The following is a 23,908-nucleotide window of genomic DNA, read 5'->3' as shown; positions in this document are numbered from 1 at the left end:
CAACCCACTACTATACATTATAACCTAGTCTACTTTACATAATATAACATCTACATATCACTAACAACCCACTACTATACATTATAACCTAGTCTACTTTACATAATATAACATATCACTAACAACCCACCTCTATACATTATAACCTAGTCTACTTTACATAATATAACATCTACATATCACTAACAAACTACTATTATACATTATAACCTAGTCTACTTTACATAATATAACATATCACTAACAACCCACTACTATACATTATAACCTAGTCTACTTTACATAATATAACATCTGCATATCACTAACAACCCACTACTATACATTATAACCTAGTCTACTTTACATAATATAACATCTACATATCACTAACAAACTACTATTATACATTATAACCTAGTCTACTTTACATAATATAACATATCACTAACAACCCACTACTATACATTATAACCTAGTCTACTTTACATAATATAACATCTACATATCACTAACAACCCACTACTATACATTATAACCTAGTCTACTTTACATAATATAACATCTACATATCACTAACAACCCACTACTATACATTATAACCTAGTCTACTTTACATAATATAACATCTGCATATCACTAACAAACTGTTATTATACATTATAACCTAGTCTACTTTACATAATATAACATCTGCATATCACTAACAACCCACTACTATACATTATAACCTAGTCTTCTTTACATAATATAACATCTACATATCACTAACAAACCACTACTATACATTATAACATAGTCTACTTTACATAATATAACATCTGCATATCACTAACAACCCACTACTATACATTATAACCTAGTCTACATTACATAATATAACATCTGCATATCACTAACAAACTGTTATTATACATTATAACCTAGTCTACTTTACATAATATAACATATCACTAACAACCCACTATTATACATTATAACCTAGTCTACTTTACATAATATAACATCTGCATATCACTAACAACCCACTACTATACATTATAACCTAGTCTTCTTTACATAATATAACATATCACTAACAACCCACTACTATACATTATAACCTAGTCTACTTTACATAATATAACATATCACTAACAACCCACTACTATACATTATAACCTAGTCTTCTTTACATAATATAACATATCACTAACAACCCACTACTATACATTATAACCTAGTCTTCTTTACATAATATAACATCTACATATCACTAACAACCCACTACTATACATTATAACCTAGTCTACTTTACATAATATAACATCTACATATCACTAACAACCCACTACTTTACATTATAACCTAGTCTTCTTTACATAATATAACATCTACATATCACTAACAACCCACTACTATACATTATAACCTAGTCTACTTTACATAATATAACATCTACATATCACTAACAACCCATTACTTTACATTATAACCTAGTCTACTTTACATAATATAACATCTACATATCACTAACAACCCACTACTATACATTATAACCTAGTCTACTTTACATAATATAACATCTACATATCACTAACAACCCACTACTATACATTATAACCTAGTCTACTTTACATAATATAACATCTACATATCACTAACAACCCACTACTATACATTATAACCTAGTCTACTTTACATAATATAACATATCACTAACAACCCACTACTATACATTATAACCTAGTCTACTTTACATAATACAACATCTACATATCACTAACAACCCACTACTATACATTATAACCTAGTCTACTTTACATAATATAACATCTACATATCACTAACAACCCACTACTATACATTATAACCTAGCCTACTTTAAATAATATAACATATCACTAACAACCCACTACTTTACATTATAACCTAGTCTTCTTTACATAATAGAACATCTACATATCACTAACAACCCACTACTATACATTATAACCTAGTCTTCTTTACATAATATAACATCTACATATCACTAACAAACTACTATTATACATTATAACCTAGTCTACTTTACATAATATAACATCTTGATATCACTAACAACCCACTACTATACATTATAACCTAGTCTACTTTACATAATATAACATCTACATATCACTAACAACCCACTACTATACATTATAACCTAGTCTACTTTACATAATATAACATCTACATATCACTAACAACCCACTACTATACATTATAACATAGTCTTCTTTACATAATATAACATCTACATATCACTAACAACCCACTACTATACATTATAACCTAGTCTACTTTACATAATATAACATCTACATATCACTAACAACCCACTACTTTACATTATAACCTAGTCTACTTTACATAATATAACATCTGCATATCACTAACAAACTGTTATTATACATTATAACCTAGCCTACTTTATATAATATAACATCTACATATCACTAACAAACTACTATTATACATTATAACCTAGCCTACTTTACACAATATAACATCTACATATCACTAACAACCCACTACTATACATTATAACCTAGTCTACTTTACATAATATAACATATCACTAACAACCCACTACTATACATTATAACCTAGTCTACTTTACATAATACAACATCTACATATCACTAACAACCCACTACTATACATTATAACCTAGTCTACTTTACATAATATAACATCTACATATCACTAACAACCCACTACTATACATTATAACCTAGCCTACTTTAAATAATATAACATATCACTAACAACCCACTACTTTACATTATAACCTAGTCTTCTTTACATAATAGAACATCTACATATCACTAACAACCCACTACTATACATTATAACCTAGTCTTCTTTACATAATATAACATCTACATATCACTAACAAACTACTATTATACATTATAACCTAGTCTACTTTACATAATATAACATCTTGATATCACTAACAACCCACTACTATACATTATAACCTAGTCTACTTTACATAATATAACATCTACATATCACTAACAACCCACTACTATACATTATAACCTAGTCTACTTTACATAATATAACATCTACATATCACTAACAACCCACTACTATACATTATAACATAGTCTTCTTTACATAATATAACATCTACATATCACTAACAACCCACTACTATACATTATAACCTAGTCTACTTTACATAATATAACATCTACATATCACTAACAACCCACTACTTTACATTATAACCTAGTCTACTTTACATAATATAACATCTGCATATCACTAACAAACTGTTATTATACATTATAACCTAGCCTACTTTATATAATATAACATCTACATATCACTAACAAACTACTATTATACATTATAACCTAGCCTACTTTACACAATATAACATCTACATATCACTAACAACCCACTACTATACATTATAACCTAGTCTACTTTACATAATATAACATCTACATATCACTAACAACCCACTACTATACATTATAACCTAGTCTACTTTACATAATATAACATATCACTAACAACCCACTACTATACATTATAACCTAGTCTACTTTACATAATATAACATCTACATAGCACTAACAAACCACTACTATACATTATAACCTAGTCTACTTTACATAATATAACATCTCTTACTTGTTGCTAAAAAACTTTCTGAATGGATCAATGATTTCCCCCTCAGATCAATCATGTCCATTTTAGCCCTTCTGTCTACATTCTCAGATACATTTAGAAAATAACAGATTGAAAGACAATTAATAGCCCACCTTTAAATAATAAAATAAGAATTTGTTCTTAACTGTCTAGTTAAATAAAAAAGGTGAATAGAAATAATTGTGAGACATGGCCTTGTGCTGCTGTAATGTCTAGAACTACCTTAACAGTGACTTATCATTATTATTATTGACAGTTACCATGGAGAAGAGATGTCACATCTACATATTCATGTGATTGTATTAAATAACCTGACTGTTCGATATGTCTGTTCGTAAATGTTTTATAAGAGATTGTTAATAAATTATAACAATTGACATTCAATAATTACTGTGTTAACCACAACCAACACGCTGGATCTCTGTTCAGGGGTCAGTTCTCTAAAATGAGTCTCTCTGGGGAGAGAGATGAAGGGGACCCTGCCTCTAAAATGAGACTTTCTGGGGAGAGAGAAGGAGGACCTGACACCAAAGCTAAGAGGTGAGATGACAGTTGTGTTTAGGAATTATTTTGAGTTTCTTTCAAAAATGCTATTTCCAAAAAATTTTCACATTAGTAATTTTAATCAGAAATGGTTGCTTATGGCTACCTCCAAAGGGACAACTTGAAATAACACGATGTAGAGAATGAAATAATCAAAAGAAAAACGTGTTTATTTTACACTCTCAGAAAATAAGGTTCCTTCTAGAACCAAAAAGGCTTCTATCACTTCATTAATATATGGAACCAGTAAAACATGATATATATTTTTGGGTTCAGTGAAGAAGAACCTCTAGAGTTCTGATCAACGGAAGGTGAATGTGTTGAGGATGTGAACCCAGCAGCCCTCCAGTGGTCAGATCAAGTCCGCCTGTATTTTCCAGCACCCGGCCCGGGATTCGAACCAGCCACCTTTCAACCACAAGTCCAATTCCTCCAATTCTTGTTAAACAGAAATATTATACATAAATCATTGCCAAAAGCACAATACATACTGTTGCATGTAGGTATATATTATTAATGTAATGATCATATAGAAATATAAAAATGTTATTATAAACTACTACAAAGCAATTACATGTGGCTCAGGAACCACTGACTCACTGCATTATTCTATAGTATTATCAAGACACCTGCTGTTAACTCTTAACTACTTAGGACAGCTCACCAGGTGTCCTAAATATCTGCCGACTAGGTGGGTAGGTAATTTAGGTAATGGGTAGGTAACTAGGTAATTTATACCCATAAGTGTAAACTGTCTTTATTCTCAGCACTTATACGACCAATGTTCTAACCTGAGACACTTTGTGGGTATGGACCCAGATCTCAACATATTGTTATAAAAAAAACATAGAATGTTTGTTTTACATAATAATAAAAAATGAATATTACTAATGTAACCCACTATAAAGACTGGGTTCAGTTGATTGTGTTGCACTGATCATGTCAGTGTCTGAGTATACAGTGTATATAGAGTATATATAGAACCCTTTATAGGAGGTTAGCCTGTCTGAGTATACAGTATATATAGAATATATATAGAACCCTTTATAGGAGGTTAGGAAGTGTCTGAGTATACAGTATATATAGAATATATATAGAATCATTTATAGGAGGTTAGGAAGTGTCTTGAGTATACAGTATATATAGAATATATATAGAATCCTTTATAGGAGGTTAGGAAGTGTCTGAGTATACAGTATATATAGAATATATATAGAATCCTTTATAGGAGGTTAGGAAGTGTCTGAGTATACAGTATATATAGAATATATATAGAACCCTTTATAGGAGGTTAGGAAGTGTCTGAGTATACAGTATATATAGAATATATATATAACACTTTATAGGAGGTTAGGAAGTGTCTGAGGATACAGTATATATGGAATATATAACCTTTTCTGGTCATGGTTAACCATATTTGTTTTCAGAAAAAAGGTATACCACCTAACCAAAATGCATGTCCCTGTCCTCTTTTTCAAGACGTGGCCAATTTACGAAAAAACAGTTTTTTGACTACTTGTTGTTTCTAAATGGCTGCTGGGTAATTTGATATGCATCGTAGAATGTTTGTTTTACATAATAATAAAACATGAATATTACTAATGTAACCCACTGTAAAGACTGGGTTCAGTTGATTGTGTTCCACTGCTCATGTCTGTGTTCTGGAACTGTCCGCGTCCCCGTACAGAACTGTCCGCGTCCCCGTACAGAACTGTCCGCGTCCCCGTACAGAACTGTCCTCCTCCCCGTACAGAACTGTCCGCGTCCCCGTTCGGTGTGGCGCCAAGGAGATTATCCGGTTACGCGCAGAGTGGACTGAGGTGATCTTGGGGAATAACGACGGAGTTTGTTACAGTGTTGAGACACCGAAGTTTATTGTTCAATTTGCTTTTTTCTTTACAGTCAGGGACATTATGAGTGTAGCCAGATCCTTTTCACTCTCTATCCTTGTTTCATTTTGTGGTTCACTGGATTCATTATCATCGAGACGAAAGATAGACGAGGGACAGATGAACGACCTGCAAGCTAGTCGGTACAGCTCGGTAAGATAGCTAGCTACTCTACCAGCAGCATCCTAGTTATCCTAGCCAGTTGGTACAGCTCGGGAAGCTAGCTAGCTACTCTACCAGCAGCATCCTAGCTAGTCGGTACAGCAGAGTTAGGGACATGTGTAGGGGTTGGTGTACGTGATGTGGCAGGGTGAAATAGTTGTTCAATTAACCATGCGAAAGTCCTAGGGTTACTCCAAATATCAGTAGGAATATCACAAATAAGGGACCAGATATCCCCAGCCTCACCCAGAGAGGGAGAAATTTCCCTCTAACTGGGCGAGGTTCCCTTCTCAGGGGAGGCGGAGTTTGATGCCGCATCACCTGAGGAAGGAGTGTCTTCATTTGGAATCGAATTTAGGCCGCTCAAATCAGCTCTGACTTCAGTCAGTGTTCTAGAAGGAATTGGGGCTGGGGTGCAATGTGTAAGGCGGTGCCAAGGTGTGCCTGATTTACCTTTGACCTGGACTGAGTGTGAAGTAACCTCCTTCACTTCCTACGGTCCAGTCCACCTGGGTTCCAGCCACTTTCTCTTGTGGACTGTAAACCTCACCCCGTCACCAACCTTTACCTTCAGTAGTGGTGTGTCCCCCGGCAGCTCCCCCTCCTGGACCTTGTGAACCTGGGTAGAGAGTGCTGCAGAGAGAACCGTCAGTTTTTTCACATAATTAGACATTACAATTTGTTGTACATCAAGGGCGGGCATATGACCTCCCTCCCTTGGTGGACCATGCATGACTCTACCAGTCATTATCCCATGAGGCACATACTTTAGCTATCTTAGCTTTTGCTTTTGGTTTGACGTTCCACCAGATTTTGGGATTGGGGCCTGTACACAGATCCAAATCTGTGGGTTATGCCAAATCTTTCTTCCACCTGTCTCAGGTGTTTGTTAAATGTAAGCCATTTGTCAAATTTGATTTGTCTTGGGATGCCATACCTGGGTATTAGTTTGGTTTGTAGCCACTCAAAGACTGACCTAGCATCCTCCCCTTTTGTTAGTATTGCCTCTACCCATTTGGAGAACCTATCTACTATGACTAGGAGATAGAGTTTGCCTTTAGATACATTTTCGGGGCCCATGTCGGTGTAGTCTATACTAATATCCTGAAAACATGCATTAGGTATTAAGTATGAGCCCATTGGTGTTCGATATGGTTTCTTTGGGTTGTGTCTGTCACAACCATTGCATTCGTCACAAAATAAATCATCGTCATAAAATAAGTCAGTCATATTTTTTATGTGAGGGTGCCACCAGATGTGCGAGGCCTTTTTGGAGGGTCTTTAGTTTGCCTTCGTGTGTGGGGCCATGTGTTTCTCATAAAAGTTCTGGGTCCATCAGTGTGGCCTGCTTCATGGGCATGGGCTGAGTCTGTATAGATATTCAGTCTTTCCTTTTCCTCTGATGAGGACCTGCGTCAATCCGATGATTTCAGCTAATTTGGCCGATGCTGGTTGAGGGATGATGGCTGATTGAAGGGTGACATCACGAGGTGAGCTGTTTTTTCAATAGCTTTTGCTACTGCAGCAACGTATCTGGAGCATGTTGACTGTCCTACCTCAATGTGGTCAAGTTTGAAGAGTAGTACATCAAGACCCTTCTCTCCCCCTCTTGTTTCTGGAATAGGACGGATGAGGTGAATCCTTCCCTTTCAGAAACATCCAAATGGAACTTGTTCTTGTAGTCAGGTGCAGTCAGAGCTGCTGCCGCTGATAGATCTGTTTTCAGGAGTGCTATGGCTGTTGATGCTTCAGCCGTCCAGGCCAGGGGTGCATGGAGGTTCCTTGATCGTAGGATGACCGGTGCTGCCACCCCCTCTGGGCCACACCCAATGGTACAACACCTGATAGGTGGGGTCAGGTGCATCATGTCTTCGTCCCAGTCTGCAGTGTAGAGGCAGTCATCAGTTTCTGTTGCATTGAGTGTGCAATGGATCTCAGCTTGGGGAGTCTTATATGGGTGCAGAGTGTAGATTTGAGCTTTCAGTTGGTTGAACTTAAACTGGATGTGAGGGGTGGCAGGCCCTGTGGGTAGGCATTTTAGCCAGTACACTTCTTGGGCTTCAGACAGTGTGGTCATCGGCAGGAGTGGCATCCTCATCATTCTTACTGGGTGATCAGGTGTTGAAGTGGGAGGGTTGGTTGTAATCTTGCTGCTCCTGCTGCATGTGGCTAGATTCTGGGTGGTTGTATGCTGGCTGTTGCTGATGCATGGGTGTGGGTCCTGGTTGCTGATGTTGCAGAGGTGGGTTTCCCCCACTTCCTCTTGCTCTCCATTGCTGTTGCTGCGGGGAGAGTGGTTTCATGCAATCTCTGGCAAAATGACCGGGAATTCCGCAGTTAAAACACTGGTAGTTTCCCCCTCTGTGTTGTCCAGTGTAGGGACCCCGTCGAGCCCATACTGGGTGTTGTTGTTGCAGGATATACTGCTGTGGGGGAGGGTATTGGGGTGGTTGGGCCCCCCTAGTGGCCGTGAGTGAGGCTGCCTGCTGTTGGATCATCTGAGAGACAGTCTGGGCCACTATTTGGGAGATGTCTGTTTTGGTTCCCGGCTCCTTCGTTTCTTCCGCCACCATCTGTTTCTTAGGTTTTTCTCCTTGTTGTGCTTCCTTCAATTGGAGTTTCAGGAGTTGTACCTGGAGGGACTGCACCTGGCTCTCAGCACCCCCTCTTTCCTTGTTGTGCTGGGTCACATGGTGGTGCACATGCGTATTGAATTGGGTCAGAGGAAGTGCAATCAACCCTACCGTTCCTCTGAGTTTGGTTTTAACATCTCCAGGACACCCGTTGACCACCATTTCCTTCCACATGCTGAGTGTGGTATCAGTGTGATCGAATGGTTCTTCGTGGACCGATCTCCATGTGGTCTTAGCCCTGTCCAGGTATGCTGCAGGTTGCTCACCTGGGTTGATTGTGAAGGAGGATAAGGTGGCATGGTTTCTTTCTGTAGGGTATGCTCTCCGTAGAACTTCCCATAATCTGGTACGGAAGTGGTCTATGGGCAGTGTTGGGGCCCGCCATCCAAGGTCAGCTGCTGTCATGAGGGCCTCCATGGTTCCGTGGTCGGTGGCTCTTGCTAGAAGTGCTTTCATGTCTCCTAGGCAGAGTTGCAGGCCTGACGTAAGTGTCTGCAGTTGAAGTAGCCACGCTGAAGCTCCTCCATGTAGGCTAGGCATCTGTCCCATCACTGTTGTTAAATCAGTCATTTTCCAGGGCTGGTACTCCACAGTGTGTGCATCACCTGGTGTCGGTCGCAGGGGGTACTGTCCTGCCATCTCCTGCTCTCGCTCTCTTCTATCAGCAATTCTGGAGGACCGACGGAGTGTTTCGGACCCCATTGATTCGGTAACTTTGGTTACTGTTCCTCTCATTATGCCTTCCACACGGTAGGCTCCCTCTCTGTTGTTATCTTGGTTAGCTATTAGCTCCCTGAGTTCCTTAGCTCGAGCTATTGATGATTTCAGCAGCTCCTGCATCTTAGTCACGTTTGGAGCTCCCATCGGAGCTGGGGTGAGCACCATGTCAATTTCTTCTTCGTTTTCGATATCCATGTTCTGATGACAGTCCTCCCTATCCGTCTGATAGAAGTGGTTTGAATCTAATCTTGTTTGTAGGTGTCCTCTGGTTTCAGAGGTGAGAGAGTTCACAGAGGAGCATTGCGGCCTCCGTTCCTGGGGGAGGTCTCCTGCTCCTGGAATCCCAGTTTCGAACTGTTCACATACCATATGGCCAGCCGTTATCCCCAGTGTAATTTCCCCTTTTAACTCCCCTTGGTCTATTCTCAGAACTGGAGCCTGTATTGTGGGAGGTGCCCTGGGCAGGAATGGGTTGTGTGACGGGCTCCGGTGATTTTGTCCCTTTGAGTATGGCGGGGGCTGAACTGCCTCCATTGTCAATTGTGGATATAGTGAGGGAGAAACGGCCACAGGGGGAGCCGTGGGCAAGTTCTCAGGCGGAGCCTTAACATCCCCCGACGCCACAATAGCCACGCACATCATGTCTGGTGTGTTTTTGGGTAGCACCCTCCTACTCTCCTGTATGGCCCATGTACCTATCTTGAGCTCCCCCTCCGCTCTCTCTCTCTCTCTTGTACCTACTTTTTTGAACCTGTGTATCTTGTTTCTCTCCGCCTCACTCGCTTTTGCATGCTCTACTGCGTCCTCTAATTCTGTCTGCATATCTTGGAGTTTCCTCCCTGTAGGTGGTCCTCCGCTAAAATAACCTGCTTGTGTCCATCTTATCCGTAATCCTTTCCACACTTTCTCCACTTTCCCATACTGTTCTTTACCTCCCGCTCTATCAATCATACTCTGATCTAAATATTCATTGAATTTTAGTTTGGGCGTGGTGGCTGCAGACATTTTATCTAGTTCGTCTGATAATGTGTATAATGCGTTATTTAGGTATATTCAATCCTTACTATGTGGTGTTTATTTCTATCGTTGTATGCTTAGCCTGTCCCTGGTCGAGACCAGGGATGTACTGCTGTACTGGCAATGGCTTATCTCTTCCACCCCCACCCTCGCATACAAAGGGGGTTATCAGTATGTGACGCCCGCCACGTGTGTATTTCTCCGGTATTTTATTTGAATTTGTTCAGCGATTCGTTTAGGTATTTTCTAGAAATGATTTGGCGATTTCCTTTTGGAACAATATATCAGTGAATATATGCGGTTCTATAACAATTTTCAGAGTAATTCTAGCTCTTTAGGAAATATAGATAGAATTTCTAGACAACTAAGAGTTGTTCAGTGAATTATTTAAATACTTTCTGTAAACAATTCAGTAAATTCCTTTATGAACTTATATCAGTAAATTTGAGCGATTCTATAGCAATTGTCAGAATAATTTTAAACTTTAGGCAATATCAACAGGAATGAAAAAAAACGAAAATCAGTATTCCAGCCCGGCTGCTGTCAATCAAAGTTGCACGGCCATTCGATACTAAGGTGGCTTTGTCTATCAGCACGTGTGCCTAATAGCCCAGTTACGTATCCCAACCTACTCCGCGACAAACGTTTCTTTCAATTTAATTTCCCCCATCTCCAAATCATGGAAAGTCAACTCTGGTTCATATTATGTTTATTGTTTGATGTGCAATAGCCACCTCATTCCCGATCTCTGTCTTGTGGAACGCCAAACTTACATATCCTGTATCTACTCGACTACACCTCTTACAAAACCTATTAAATAATACACAGCTTTTTTAATAGGGCATTTTTCATGCAGATTCATTCAATCCAACCACACCTCCACAAGACCTATTCGATGTTATATGCATCAACAGGAGATTTTACTTGCAGATCCGGTTCATCTATAACCACACCTCCACAAGACCTTATTCGAAAGTACAGAACGTATCAAAATAGGACATTTTTACTTGCAGATTTGGATCATCTATAATTCAACTATAACCACACCTCCACAAGACCTTATTCGAAAGTACAGAACGTATCAAAATAGGACATTTTTACTTGCAGATTTGGATCATCTATAATTCAACTATAACCACACCTCCACAAGACCTTATTCGAAAGTACAGAACGTATCAAAATAGGACATTTTTACTTGCAGATTTGGATCATCTATAATTCAACTATAACCACACCTCCACAAGACCTTATTCGAAAGTACAGAACGTATCAAAATAGGACATTTTTACTTGCAGATTCGGTTCATCTATCATTCATTCATTCGTATGAAATTCTCATTGAATTTCCAACATCCATAATTGTGTCCTTTACGTGTTAAAACACAGCCACTATTTAACGTCACCTCTATACACAACCCAATACATATATAATTAGGACAGTTTTCTATGCAGATTTCAGAACAAATAGGGTCCCTGGAGGAATTTAACACATTGGTCAATCACAATTCACACATTCCTATTAAAATAACTGAGTATAGGCCCATTAATAAGAATATATATATATATATTTATTTATATATATATATTTTTTTACAAAACAAGATATCTTTAATCAATGTCTTAGGTTCTTATGTAAAAAATTTGGGCACCGATTCATACTCACGCCCAGTACTTTCTGATCAAAATTTGGTTTAGGCTATAATACAATATGCAGATTTCGATATAACGGGCTCTGCTCACCTTATATAGAGCGCTCCGATCAGATTTCCTGAGGCAAGATGAATGGCTGGGGAAGTCACTCTTCCGTCTGATTTTTTAGCCGTGATCAGTCTCGTCCTCTCACACTAACTTATAATAGATCGAATTCAAGAATAACCAAACTCTGCTACCAAGTTCTGTTAGTGTTCAAATACTGGAGAGTTGAGACCAAATCACGGACGCTGGACAGAGTGGATTTCAGTTGTAACAAAAGACAGTTTTAATGAGTCAGAGATATCTTGTCCCGCAGTTTTACGTGCACGGACCTAGTTCACATAACTCGGCAAGGAGCCAGGTGAAAAAGAGGCCTTATACTACGGTTACATTCATTTTTATACATAGAATAAAGTAGGTGGAGTCTTGTCGTTTCGGTCTTCTTGACTGGTCGGAGGGTTGGAGGCGGGCCTTGCTCTAGCCAGAGCAGAAGCCCCATTGGTGCACAGCAGAGCCTTATCCTGAGCATCCGACCAATAGAGGGGGTCAGTCTTGTGGCTGGGTGTATGTGTTCTTACGACGGAATGTCTTTGTTTATATGAGCTATGTGTATGAATACTTATATAACACTAGCTACTCTACCAGCAGCATCCTAGTTATCCTAGCTAGTTGGTACAGCTCGGTAAGCTAGCTAGTTACTCTACCAGCAGCATCCTAGTTATCCTAGCTAGTCGGTACAGCTCGGTAAGCCAGCTAGCTACTCTACCAGCAGCATCCTAGTTATCCTAGCTAGTCGGTACAGCTCGGTAAGCTAGCTAGCTACTCTGCCAGCAGCATCCTAGTTATCCTAGCTAGTCGGTACAGCTCGGTAAACTAGCTAGCTACTCTACCAGCAGCATCCTAGTTACCATAGCTACCACTACATCATCACCGACTGACCGATGGAGCTCCCCGGTTGTTTCTTCCACCTATTAAATCCCGGTGAGGCTTCTCCCTCTCTCGTTGACGGATGCTGGCTACCTCTGTCCGGTTCTCTGTATACATCTATATATCTTCACTAGATGGACGGATGGACGGTAACTTTAGTGTTTAACCCGTCTGTGTCCAAGGACCGAACTTTTGAATATTATTTTCAGGGCTCCTCAATAGCAGGTATTGAACCCCGGGTAAATAATCACTAGTCAGAACCTCAACCTCAGTGTACATTCATTATAAAAATCATCTTAATATCTGATATTGTGAGTAAACAACCTCGAGAGTGCGTCTTCCAGCCCTCTAATAAATTACATCATTCAACCCTCCCGGTTAGTAAATTTACCTCAACATGCCCCTGGAGAAGGCAGAGTAACGACACCAGCCTTTTAGCGGGGCTGACAGACTGACCACAACGCTCGCGTCGCCAAATGAATTTCGTTATTAAAAATGACACACTGCTCTCGCGCGCCAACGAGCGTCTGGAAGTCAGTTCTATTTGTGACGCAGTTCGCGCTGCATCTCCTCATTGGTTTATAGAAGCAGGTACCCATGTGCCATCTCCTCATTGGTTTATAGAAGCAGGTACACACGTGCCATCTCCTCATTGATTTGTAGAAACAGGTACCCACGTGCCATCTCCTCATTGGTTTATAGAAGCAGGTACCCACGTGCCATCTCCTCATTGGTTTATAGAAGCAGGTACACACGTGCCATCTCCTCATTGATTTATAGAAGCAGGTACCCACGTGCCATCTCCTCATTGGTTTATAGAAGCAGGTACACACGTGCCATCTCCTCATTGATTTATAGAAGCAGGTACCCACGTGCCATCTCCTCATTTAGCAAAAAAACATAACTTAAAATAAACTTAACTTCTTTAAACAATAAAAGCTCATTTACGAACATTTCTAAAAATGGATATATAGCGTTATGGAATGAAACTCTTATGTTTCCCCATCTGAGCTCAGAGTAGATGAGATATGTAATGTTTGTCTCTGTTGTGTTGAAGCCCAATCAAGCAGGAGAGACCAGCCTCCCCTGTACCCAGCTGTGTGTCCATGAAGAGTGACTGGTCTATGGAACAACCTTTACAGTTTAGAGAGGGAGACTTTTCTACTGAACAAAGGTAAGAAGAACTCATGGGTCCTGGTCAGTGAGTTAAACAACACTGTCTCTAGTCATTTCTCCTCTCCCATTTTCACATTTATTGTTGTTGTTTTCATAATCCATAGGTTAATCATTTTGTCCATTTGCATAGTCCTATAGCAATATTAAACAAACACAACATTCCCTCCCTGTGTGTGTGTGTGTGTGTATTACCTGGATGAGGAGATCTAATCTCATGTTTTGTCCACAGAAACCAACAGGGGAGATCAGAGTCAGAGATTCTCAGTGGTCAGTCTTCCCAGAGTCATCAAACAGACCTGGCCTCCATATTCAGTGTATGTGGTCCTGTTATGTACATTTGTTTTTGTTTACCTCAAGTAAAGTTGATCTGTCAATCATTCATTAATGTGTTAATGAGAAAGCATTTAGTCTCTTGCTTAACTTATTTACTTTATTTATTTCAGTTGCTTGAAGAGAATATTATGACATTTGTGAAGAACGAGCTGAAGATGTTCAAGAGGATTCTTAGTCCAGAACTCCCAGAAGGCTTTGAGTTTAAGAAGCAGGACAAGGAAATGGTGGACCCTGAAGATGAGCAGCAGGACAGCAGTGCCAGAGAGGGGGCTCTGAAGATCACACTGCACATCCTGAGGAAAATGAACCAGAAGGAGCTTGCTGACACACTGGAGAAATGTAAGATCTGTCTGCCTCATGATGAATGATGTTTTATAACATTTAAAAGCTGTAGCTAAAGTACAGCTAAAGTAGCTGTGTAACTCAATGATATTGTAGCAGCCTTAACACAACACCTAGTGACCTCATCAAGTAGCAGCAGGGATATGTTGTGGTGATTCATTTAGAGAGAGAGAACATTAATAATACCATCAATAATACCAATAATAATATAATCAGTCACACCAGTCTGTAATGCATTATAACACTTTTACAGATTTAGACAGTCAGTTAAGAGAATAAATTATTATAATTTACAACTTTATAACAGTCCTTCAATACTGTAGGCATTAAAACAGATGTAATATTAATATCCTCTCTTATTTCTAGATTCAGATGAGCTTGCTGTGATTTGCCAACATGAACTCAAATCTAATCTAAAGAAGAAGTTTCAATGTGTATTTGAGGGGATCGCTAAACAAGGAAACCCAACACTTCTCAATAACATCTACACAGAGCTCTACATCACAGAGGGTGGAACAGGAGAGGTCAATAATGAACATGAGCTGAGACAGATTGAGACAACAACCAGGAAACAAGCAAGACCAGAGACTCCAATCAAATGTAACGACATCTTCAAACCCTTAACTGGACAAGACAAACCTATCAGAACTGTGCTGACAAAGGGAGTCGCTGGCATTGGAAAAACAGTCTCTGTGCAGAAGTTCATTCTGGACTGGGCTGAAGGAAAAGCAAATCAGGATGTCCAATTTGTATTTTCATTCCCTTTCCGGGAGCTGAATTTGATGAAAGATGACAAACACACTTTCATTGAACTTCTTAATCACTTCTCAATGGAAACCAAACAATCAGGAATCTCCATCTACAACAAGTACAAAGTTCTGTTCATCTTTGATGGTCTGGATGAGTGCCGACTGCCCCTAGACTTCCAGAAGAACAAGATCTGTTGGGACGTCACAGAGTCAACCTCAGTGGATGTTCTGCTGACAAATCTCATCAAGGGAAATCTGCTTCCCTCTGCTCTCCTCTGGATAACTACCCGACCTGCAGCAGGCAATAAGATCCCTTCAGGGTGTGTTGACCAGGTGACAGAGGTACGAGGGTTCAATGACCCACAGAAGGAGGAGTACTTCAGGAAGAGATTCAGTGATGAGGACCTGGCCAGCAGAATCATCTCACACATAAAGACATCAAGGAGCCTCCACATCATGTGTCACATTCCAGTCTTCTGTTGGATTTCTGCAACAGTCCTTGAACACATGTTGAGTACAGACAAGAGAGAAGAGATGCCCAAGACTCTGACTGAGATGTACACACACCTTGTGGTGTTTCATACCAAACAGAAGAATGAAAAGTATCTTGGGAAAGTAGAGACAGGTCCACACTGGAATAAAGAGAGCATTCTGTCACTGGGAAAACTGGCTTTTCAACAGCTTGTGAATGGCAATCTGATTTTCTATGAAGAAGACCTGAAAGAGTCTGGCATTGATGTTAATGAAGCCTCAGTGTACTCAGGATTGTGCACACAGCTCTTTAAAGAGGAATGTGTCATGTACTGTCATGTTGTCTTGTCTCTGTCCTTTCCCTTCACCCTGTCTCCCTCTGCTGGTCGTGTTAGGTTACCTTTTCTCCCCCGCTTTCCCCCAGCTGTCCCTTGTCTCCTCTAACTACCCATTCACCCCGTTCCCCACCTGTTCCCTTTTTCCCTCTGATTAGGTCCCTATATCTCTCTCTGTTTCTGCTCCTGTCCTTGTCGGATTCTTGTTTGTTTGTGTCATTCATGCCTGAACCAGACTGTCGTCATGTTTGCTGTAACCTTGTCCTGTCCTGCCGGAATCTGCCGGTCCATCTGAGCCTACCTATGTTTGGTAATTAAAGAAGCTCTGTTTAAGTTGATTCGCTTTTGGGTCCTCATTCACGCACCTTAACAGAAGAATCCGACCAAGAATGGACCCAGCGACTTCGGATCCTCTCCACTCAGCCGTCGAGATCCAGGGAGCGATGCTAGGCAGACACAAGCAGGAATTGTCTGCTGCTCGACATGCCGTTGAGACCCTGGCCACCCAAGTCTCCAACCTCACAGAACAGGTTCACCATCTCCGCCTCGATCCACCGGCCACTTCCAGGGCTTTCGAATCTCCGGAGCCCAGAATCAATAACCCGCCGTGTTACTCTGGGGAGCCCACTGAATGCCGCTCGTTCCTCACCCAGTGTGATATTGTGTTTTCTCTCCAGCCCAACACTTACTCCAGGAGCACTGCTCGTGTCGCCTACGTCATATCTCTCCTTATTGGACGGGCTCGTGAGTGGGGCACGGCAATCTGGGAGGCAAGGGCTGAGTGTACTAACCAGTATCAAGACTTTAAGGAGGAGATGATACGGGTTTTTGATCGATCTGTTTTTGGGGAGGAGGCTTCCAGGGCCCTGTCTTCCCTATGTCAAGGCAATCGATCCATAACAGACTACTCTATTGAGTTTCGCACTCTTGCTGTCTCCAGTGGCTGGAACGAGCCGGCCTTGCTCGCTCGTCTTCTGGAGGGTTTCCGCGCAGAGGTAAAGGATGAGATTCTCTCCCGGGAGGTTCCTTCCAGCGTGGATTCCCTGATTGAACTCGCTATTCGCATTGAGCGACGGGTTGATCTTCGTCACCGAGCTCGTGGAAAGGAGCTCGCGCTCTCCGTCGCCTCCCTCTCCGCATCACTACCATCTTCCTCTGCCGGCTCGGGTGCTGAGTCCATGCAGCTGGGAGGTATCCGCATCTCGACTGAGGAGAGGGAACGGAGAATCACCAACCGCCTCTGTCTCTATTGCGGTTCCGCTGGTCATTTTGTCACTTCATGTCCAGTAAAAGGCCAGAGCTCGTCAGTAAGCGGAGGGCTACTGGTGAGCGCTACTACTCCTGTCTCTCCTTCAAGATCCTGCACTACCTTGTCGGTCCATCTACGCTGGACCGGTTCGTCAGCTTCCTGCAGTGCCTTAATAGACTCTGGGGCGGAGGGCTGTTTTATGGACGAGACCTGGGCTCGGGAACATGACATTCCTCTCAGACAGTTAAAGGAGCCCACGGCCTTGTTCGCCCTGGATGGTAGTCCTCTCCCCAGGATTCAGCGTGAGACGCTACCTTTAACCCTCACTGTTTCTGGTAATCATAGTGAAACCATTTCTTTTTTAATTTTTCGTTCACCTTTTACACCTGTTGTTTTGGGCCATCCCTGGCTAGTTTGTCATAATCCTTCCATTAATTGGTCTAGTAATTCTATCCTCTCCTGGAACGTCTCTTGTCATGTGAAATGTTTAATGTCTGCTATCCCTCCTGTTTCCTCTGTCTCTTCTTCACAGGAGGAGCCTGGTGATTTGACAGGGGTGCCGGAGGAATATCACGATCTGCGCACGGTGTTCAGTCGGTCCAGGGCCACCTCTCTTCCTCCACACCGGTCGTATGATTGTAGTATTGATCTCCTTCCGGGAACCACCCCCCCCCGGGGTAGACTATACTCTCTGTCGGCTCCCGAACGTAAGGCTCTCGAAGATTATTTGTCTGTAGCTCTTGACGCCGGTACCATAGTCCCCTCCTCCTCTCCCGCCGGAGCGGGGTTTTTTTTTGTCAAGAAGAAGGACGGGTCTCTGCGCCCCTGCATAGATTATCGAGGGCTGAATGACATAACAGTGAAGAATCGTTATCCGCTTCCTCTTATGTCTTCAGCCTTCGAGATCCTGCAGGGAGCCAGGTTTTTCACTAAGTTGGACCTTCGTAACGCTTACCATCTCGTGCGCATCAGGGAGGGGGACGAGTGGAAGACGGCGTTTAACACTCCGTTAGGGCACTTTGAATACCGGGTTCTTCCTTTCGGCCTCGCTAACGCTCCAGCTGTCTTTCAGGCATTAGTCAATGATGTCCTGAGAGACATGCTGAACATCTTTGTTTTCGTTTACCTTGACGATATCCTGATTTTTTCACCGTCACTCCAGATTCATGTTCAGCACGTTCGACGTGTCCTCCAGCGCCTTTTAGAGAATTGTCTTTTTGTGAAGGCTGAGAAGTGCACTTTTCATGCCTCCTCCGTCACATTTCTCGGTTCTGTTATTTCCGCTGAAGGCATTAAGATGGATCCCGCTAAGGTCCAAGCTGTCATTGATTGGCCCGTCCCTAAGTCACGCGTCGAGCTGCAGCGCTTTCTCGGCTTCGCGAACTTCTATCGTCGTTTCATCCGTAATTTCGGTCAGGTGGCAGCTCCTCTCACAGCCCTTACTTCTGTCAAGACGTGCTTTAAGTGGTCCGTTTCCGCCCAGGGAGCTTTTGATCTCCTCAAGAATCGTTTTACATCCGCTCCTATCCTTGTTACACCTGACGTCTCTAGACAGTTCGTTGTCGAGGTTGACGCGTCAGAGGTGGGAGTGGGAGCCATCCTTTCTCAGCGCTCCCTCTCTGACGACAAGGTCCACCCATGCGCGTATTTTTCTCATCGCCTGTCGCCGTCGGAACGTAACTATGATGTGGGTAACCGCGAACTGCTCGCCATCCGGTTAGCCCTAGGCGAATGGCGACAGTGGTTGGAGGGGGCGACCGTTCCTTTTGTCGTTTGGACTGACCATAGGAACCTTGAGTACATCCGTTCTGCCAAACGACTTAATGCGCGTCAGGCGCGTTGGGCGCTGTTTTTCGCTCGTTTCGAGTTCGTGATTTCTTATCGTCCGGGCTCTAAGAACACCAAGCCTGATGCTTTGTCTCGTCTCTTCAGTTCTTCAGTAGCCTCCACTGACCCCGAGGGGATTCTCCCTGAGGGGCGTGTTGTCGGGTTGACTGTCTGGGGAATTGAGAGGCAGGTAAAGCAAGCACTCACTCAAACTCCGTCGCCGCGCGCTTGTCCTAGGAACCTTCTTTTCGTTCCCGTTCCTACTCGTCTGGCCGTTCTTCAGTGGGCTCACTCTGCCAAGTTAGCCGGCCACCCTGGCGTTCGGGGTACGCTTGCTTCCATTCGCCAGCGTTTCTGGTGGCCCACCCGGGAGCATGACACGCGTCGTTTCGTGGCTGCTTGTTCGGTCTGCGCGCAGACTAAGTCCGGTAACTCTCCTCCTGCCGGCCGTCTCAGGCCGCTTCCTATTCCTTCTCGACCGTGGTCTCACATCGCCTTAGATTTTGTCACCGGACTGCCTTCGTCAGCGGGGAAGACTGTTATTCTTACGGTTGTCGATAGGTTCTCTAAGGCGGCTCATTTCATTCCCCTTGCTAAGCTTCCTTCTGCTAGAGAGACGGCACAAATCATCATCGAGAATGTTTTCAGAATTCATGGCCTTCCGTCAGACGTCGTTTCGGACAGAGGTCCGCAATTCACGTCTCAATTTTGGAGGGAGTTTTGCCGTTTGATTGGGGCTTCCGTCAGTCTCTCTTCCGGCTTTCACCCCCAGTCTAACGGTCAAGCAGAACGGGCCAATCAGACTATTGGTCGCATCTTACGCAGTCTTTCTTTTCGCAACCCTGCGTCTTGGTCAGAACAGCTCCCCTGGGCAGAATACGCCCACAACTCGCTTCCTTCGTCTGCGACCGGGCTATCTCCTTTTCAGAGTAGCCTCGGGTACCAGCCTCCGTTGTTCTCATCTCAGTTCGCCGAGTCCAGCGTCCCCTCCGCTCAGGCTTTTGTCCAACGTTGCGAGCGCACCTGGAAGAGGGTCAGGTCTGCACTTTGCCGTTATAGGGCGCAGACTGTGAGAGCTGCTAATAAGCGTAGAACTAAGAGCCCTAGATATTGTCGCGGTCAGAGAGTTTGGCTCTCCACTCAGAACCTTCCCCTTAAGACGGCTTCTCGCAAGTTGACCCCGCGGTTCATTGGTCCATTCCGTATCTCTCAGGTCATTAATCCTGTCGCAGTGCGACTTCTTCTTCCGCGATATCTTCGTCGCGTCCACCCGGTCTTCCATGTCTCCTGTGTTAAGCCCGTTCTTCGCGCCCCCGCTCGTCTTCCCCCCCCCCCCCCCCATCCTTGTCGAGGGCGCACCTATCTACAGGGTCCGTAAAATCTTGGACATGCGTCCTCGGGGCCGTGGTCATCAGTACCTAGTTGACTGGGAGGGGTACGGTCCTGAGGAGAGGAGTTGGGTTCCCTCTCGGGACGTGCTGGACCGTGCGCTGATTGATGATTTCCTCCGTTGCCGCCAGGTTTCCTCCTCGAGTGCGCCAGGAGGCGCTCGGTGAGTGGGGGGGTACTGTCATGTACTGTCATGTTGTCTTGTCTCTGTCCTTTCCCTTCACCCTGTCTCCCTCTGCTGGTCGTGTTAGGTTACCTTTTCTCCCCCGCTTTCCCCCAGCTGTCCCTTGTCTCCTCTAACTACCCATTCACCCCGTTCCCCACCTGTTCCCTTTTTCCCTCTGATTAGGTCCCTATATCTCTCTCTGTTTCTGCTCCTGTCCTTGTCGGATTCTTGTTTGTTTGTGTCATTCATGCCTGAACCAGACTGTCGTCATGTTTGCTGTAACCTTGTCCTGTCCTGCCGGAATCTGCCGGTCCATCTGAGCCTACCTATGTTTGGTAATTAAAGAAGCTCTGTTTAAGTTGATTCGCTTTTGGGTCCTCATTCACGCACCTTAACAGAATGTGTGCTGTACCAGGACAAGGTGTACTGCTTCGTACATCTGAGCATTCAGGAGTTTCTGGCTGCTGTATATGTGTTCCTCTCATTCATCAACAACAATGAGAATCTAATGGACAAACTGAAAACAAAAGACGAGCCTGAAGTTACTTTCTACAAGAGTGCTGTGGATAAAGCCTTACGATGTGAGACGGGAAACCTGGACCTTTTCCTCCGCTTCCTTCTGGGCCTCTCACTGGAGTCCAATCAGAAGCACTTACGAGGTCTACTGACAAAGACAAGAAGCAGCTCACAGAGCCATGAAGAAACAGTCAAGTACATCAAGGAGAAGATCGGGGAGGATCTCTCTCCAGAGAGGAGCATCAATCTGTTCCACTGTCTGAATGAACTGAATGACCATTCTCTAGTGGAGGAGATCCAAAGCTACCTGAGATCAGGAAGTCTCTCAAAACCCAAACTGTCACCTGCACAGTGGTCAGCTCTGGTCTTTGTGTTGCTGACTTCAGAAAAGGAGCTGGATGTGTTTGACCTGAAGAAATACTCCAGATCAGAGGAAGGTCTTCTGAGGCTGCTGCCAGTGGTCAAAGCCTCCAGAGCTGTTCTGTGAGTAAATAAAATGACATTTAGAACTAATCATCAGGAAGAAATATTCAGTTTAGAGAAAAATATGTATTATAATATGTATATAATATTATATTGAATAACATATTGAATAAATGCATTGATTTTCACATTAGTATAACAATATTACCATACAATTCTAGGAAACGGAAGATGAATATATATGCTGTTTGAGAGAATAAACCAAATGTATCTGCCATTGTCCTTCTACACTACTGGTGTTAAATTAACAGTGTGTTTGTGAAGTCATGATGATCTCTTTGTCAGGCTGTCAGACTGTGGAGTCACAGAGGAAGGCTGTGTTTCTCTGGTCTCAGCTCTGAGGTCAAACCCCTCACACCTGAGAGAGCTGGATCTGAGTAACAATGACCTGAAGGATTCAGGAGTGAAGCTGCTCTCTGCTGGACTGGGGAATCCCCACTGTAAACTGGAGACTCTGAGGTCAGTATTATCAGATATGAAAGCACTTTATGTATGTAGTTCTCCCATTTGAAAAGTCGTAATTATTCGAATATATTCACTTATAGTGTATTAAAGTAGTCATAAGTTTAGTATGTGTTCCCATATTCCATGCCTGCAGTGATTACATCAAGCTTGTGATTTTACTAACTTGTTGAATTAATTTGCAGTTTGTCTTGGTTGTGTTTTAGATGTTTTTCCTAATAGAAACTGAATGGTGAATAATGTCCTGTCATTTTGGAGTCACTTCACTTGTATTGTCAGTAAGAATAGAAGATGTTTCTGAACACTTCTACATTCATGTGGATGTTACCATGATTATGAATAATAATGAATGAATGGAGAATGATGATGAATGAGAAAGTTACAGAAGTACAAAGATCAGACCCCCTCTGTTATTGGTAATGGTGAGAGGTTAGCATGTTTTGTTGTAGTCTCTGTTATTGGTAATGGTGAGAGGTTAGCATGTTTTGTTGTAGTCTCTGTTATTGGTAATGGTGAGAGGTTAGTATGTTTTGTTGTAGCCTCTGTTATTGGTAATGGTGAGAGATTAGCATGTTTTGTTGTAGTCTCTGTTATTGGTAATGGTGAGAGGTTAGCATGTTTTGTTGTAGCCTCTGTTATTGGTAATGGTGAGAGGTTAACATGTTTTGTTGTAGTCTCTGTTATTGGTAATGGTGAGAGGTTAGTATGTTTTGTTGTAGCCTCTGTTATTGGTAATGGTGAGAGATTAGCATGTTTTGTTGTAGTCTCTGTTATTGGTAATGGTGAGAGGTTAGCATGTTTTGTTGTAGTCTCTGTTATTGGTAATGGTGAGAGGTTAGCATGTTTTGTTGTAGCCTCTGTTGTTGGTAATGGTGAGAGGTTAGCATGTTTTGTTGTAGCCTCTGTTATTGGTAATGGTGAGAGGTTAGCATGTTTTGTTGTAACCTCTGTTATTGGTAATGGTGAGAGGTTAGCATGTTTTGTTGTAGCCTCTGTTATTGGTAAGGGTGAGAGGTTAGCATGTTTTGTTGTAGTCTCTGTTATTGGTAATGGTGAGAGGTTAGTATGTTTTGTTGTAGCTTCTGTAACTCTCTCACTCATTATTATTCATGATTCATTCATGATCTTTCTCAATCATGGCAGTCACTGGCTTTATGTAGTCATTGTGTTCAAAGAA

General features: G+C 42.4%; 1 protein-coding gene and 1 pseudogene across 2 annotated transcripts in view; one reads left to right on the top strand and one right to left on the bottom strand.

The window, feature by feature from the left end:
- Positions 1–22,273, top strand: part of LOC149973044 (NLR family CARD domain-containing protein 3-like) — a 572,339-nt pseudogene extending 550,066 nt beyond the window's left edge. The window contains exons 4-7 of the transcript XR_016490275.1: positions 14,639–14,723; positions 14,853–15,081; positions 15,451–16,626; positions 21,669–22,273. The product of XR_016490275.1 is annotated as an NLR family CARD domain-containing protein 3-like (transcript). The remainder of the gene's footprint in view (positions 1–14,638; positions 14,724–14,852; positions 15,082–15,450; positions 16,627–21,668) is intronic.
- Positions 7,434–10,759, bottom strand: LOC149973045 (uncharacterized). The gene has a single exon (XM_090214413.1). The coding sequence runs from the start codon at positions 10,601–10,603 to the stop codon at positions 8,360–8,362; it is 2,244 nt and encodes a 747-aa protein (XP_090070539.1). The 5' UTR covers positions 10,604–10,759; the 3' UTR covers positions 7,434–8,359.
- Positions 22,274–23,908: the final 1,635 nt, after the last annotated feature.

This window comes from Oncorhynchus mykiss, chromosome 21 (genome assembly GCF_057628025.1).
Source record: "Oncorhynchus mykiss isolate SJ-2025 chromosome 21, ASM5762802v1, whole genome shotgun sequence".
NCBI lineage: Eukaryota > Metazoa > Chordata > Actinopteri > Salmoniformes > Salmonidae > Oncorhynchus > Oncorhynchus mykiss.
Note: the sequence above shows the minus strand (reverse complement) of the source record. Positions and strands in the feature narration are given on the sequence as shown.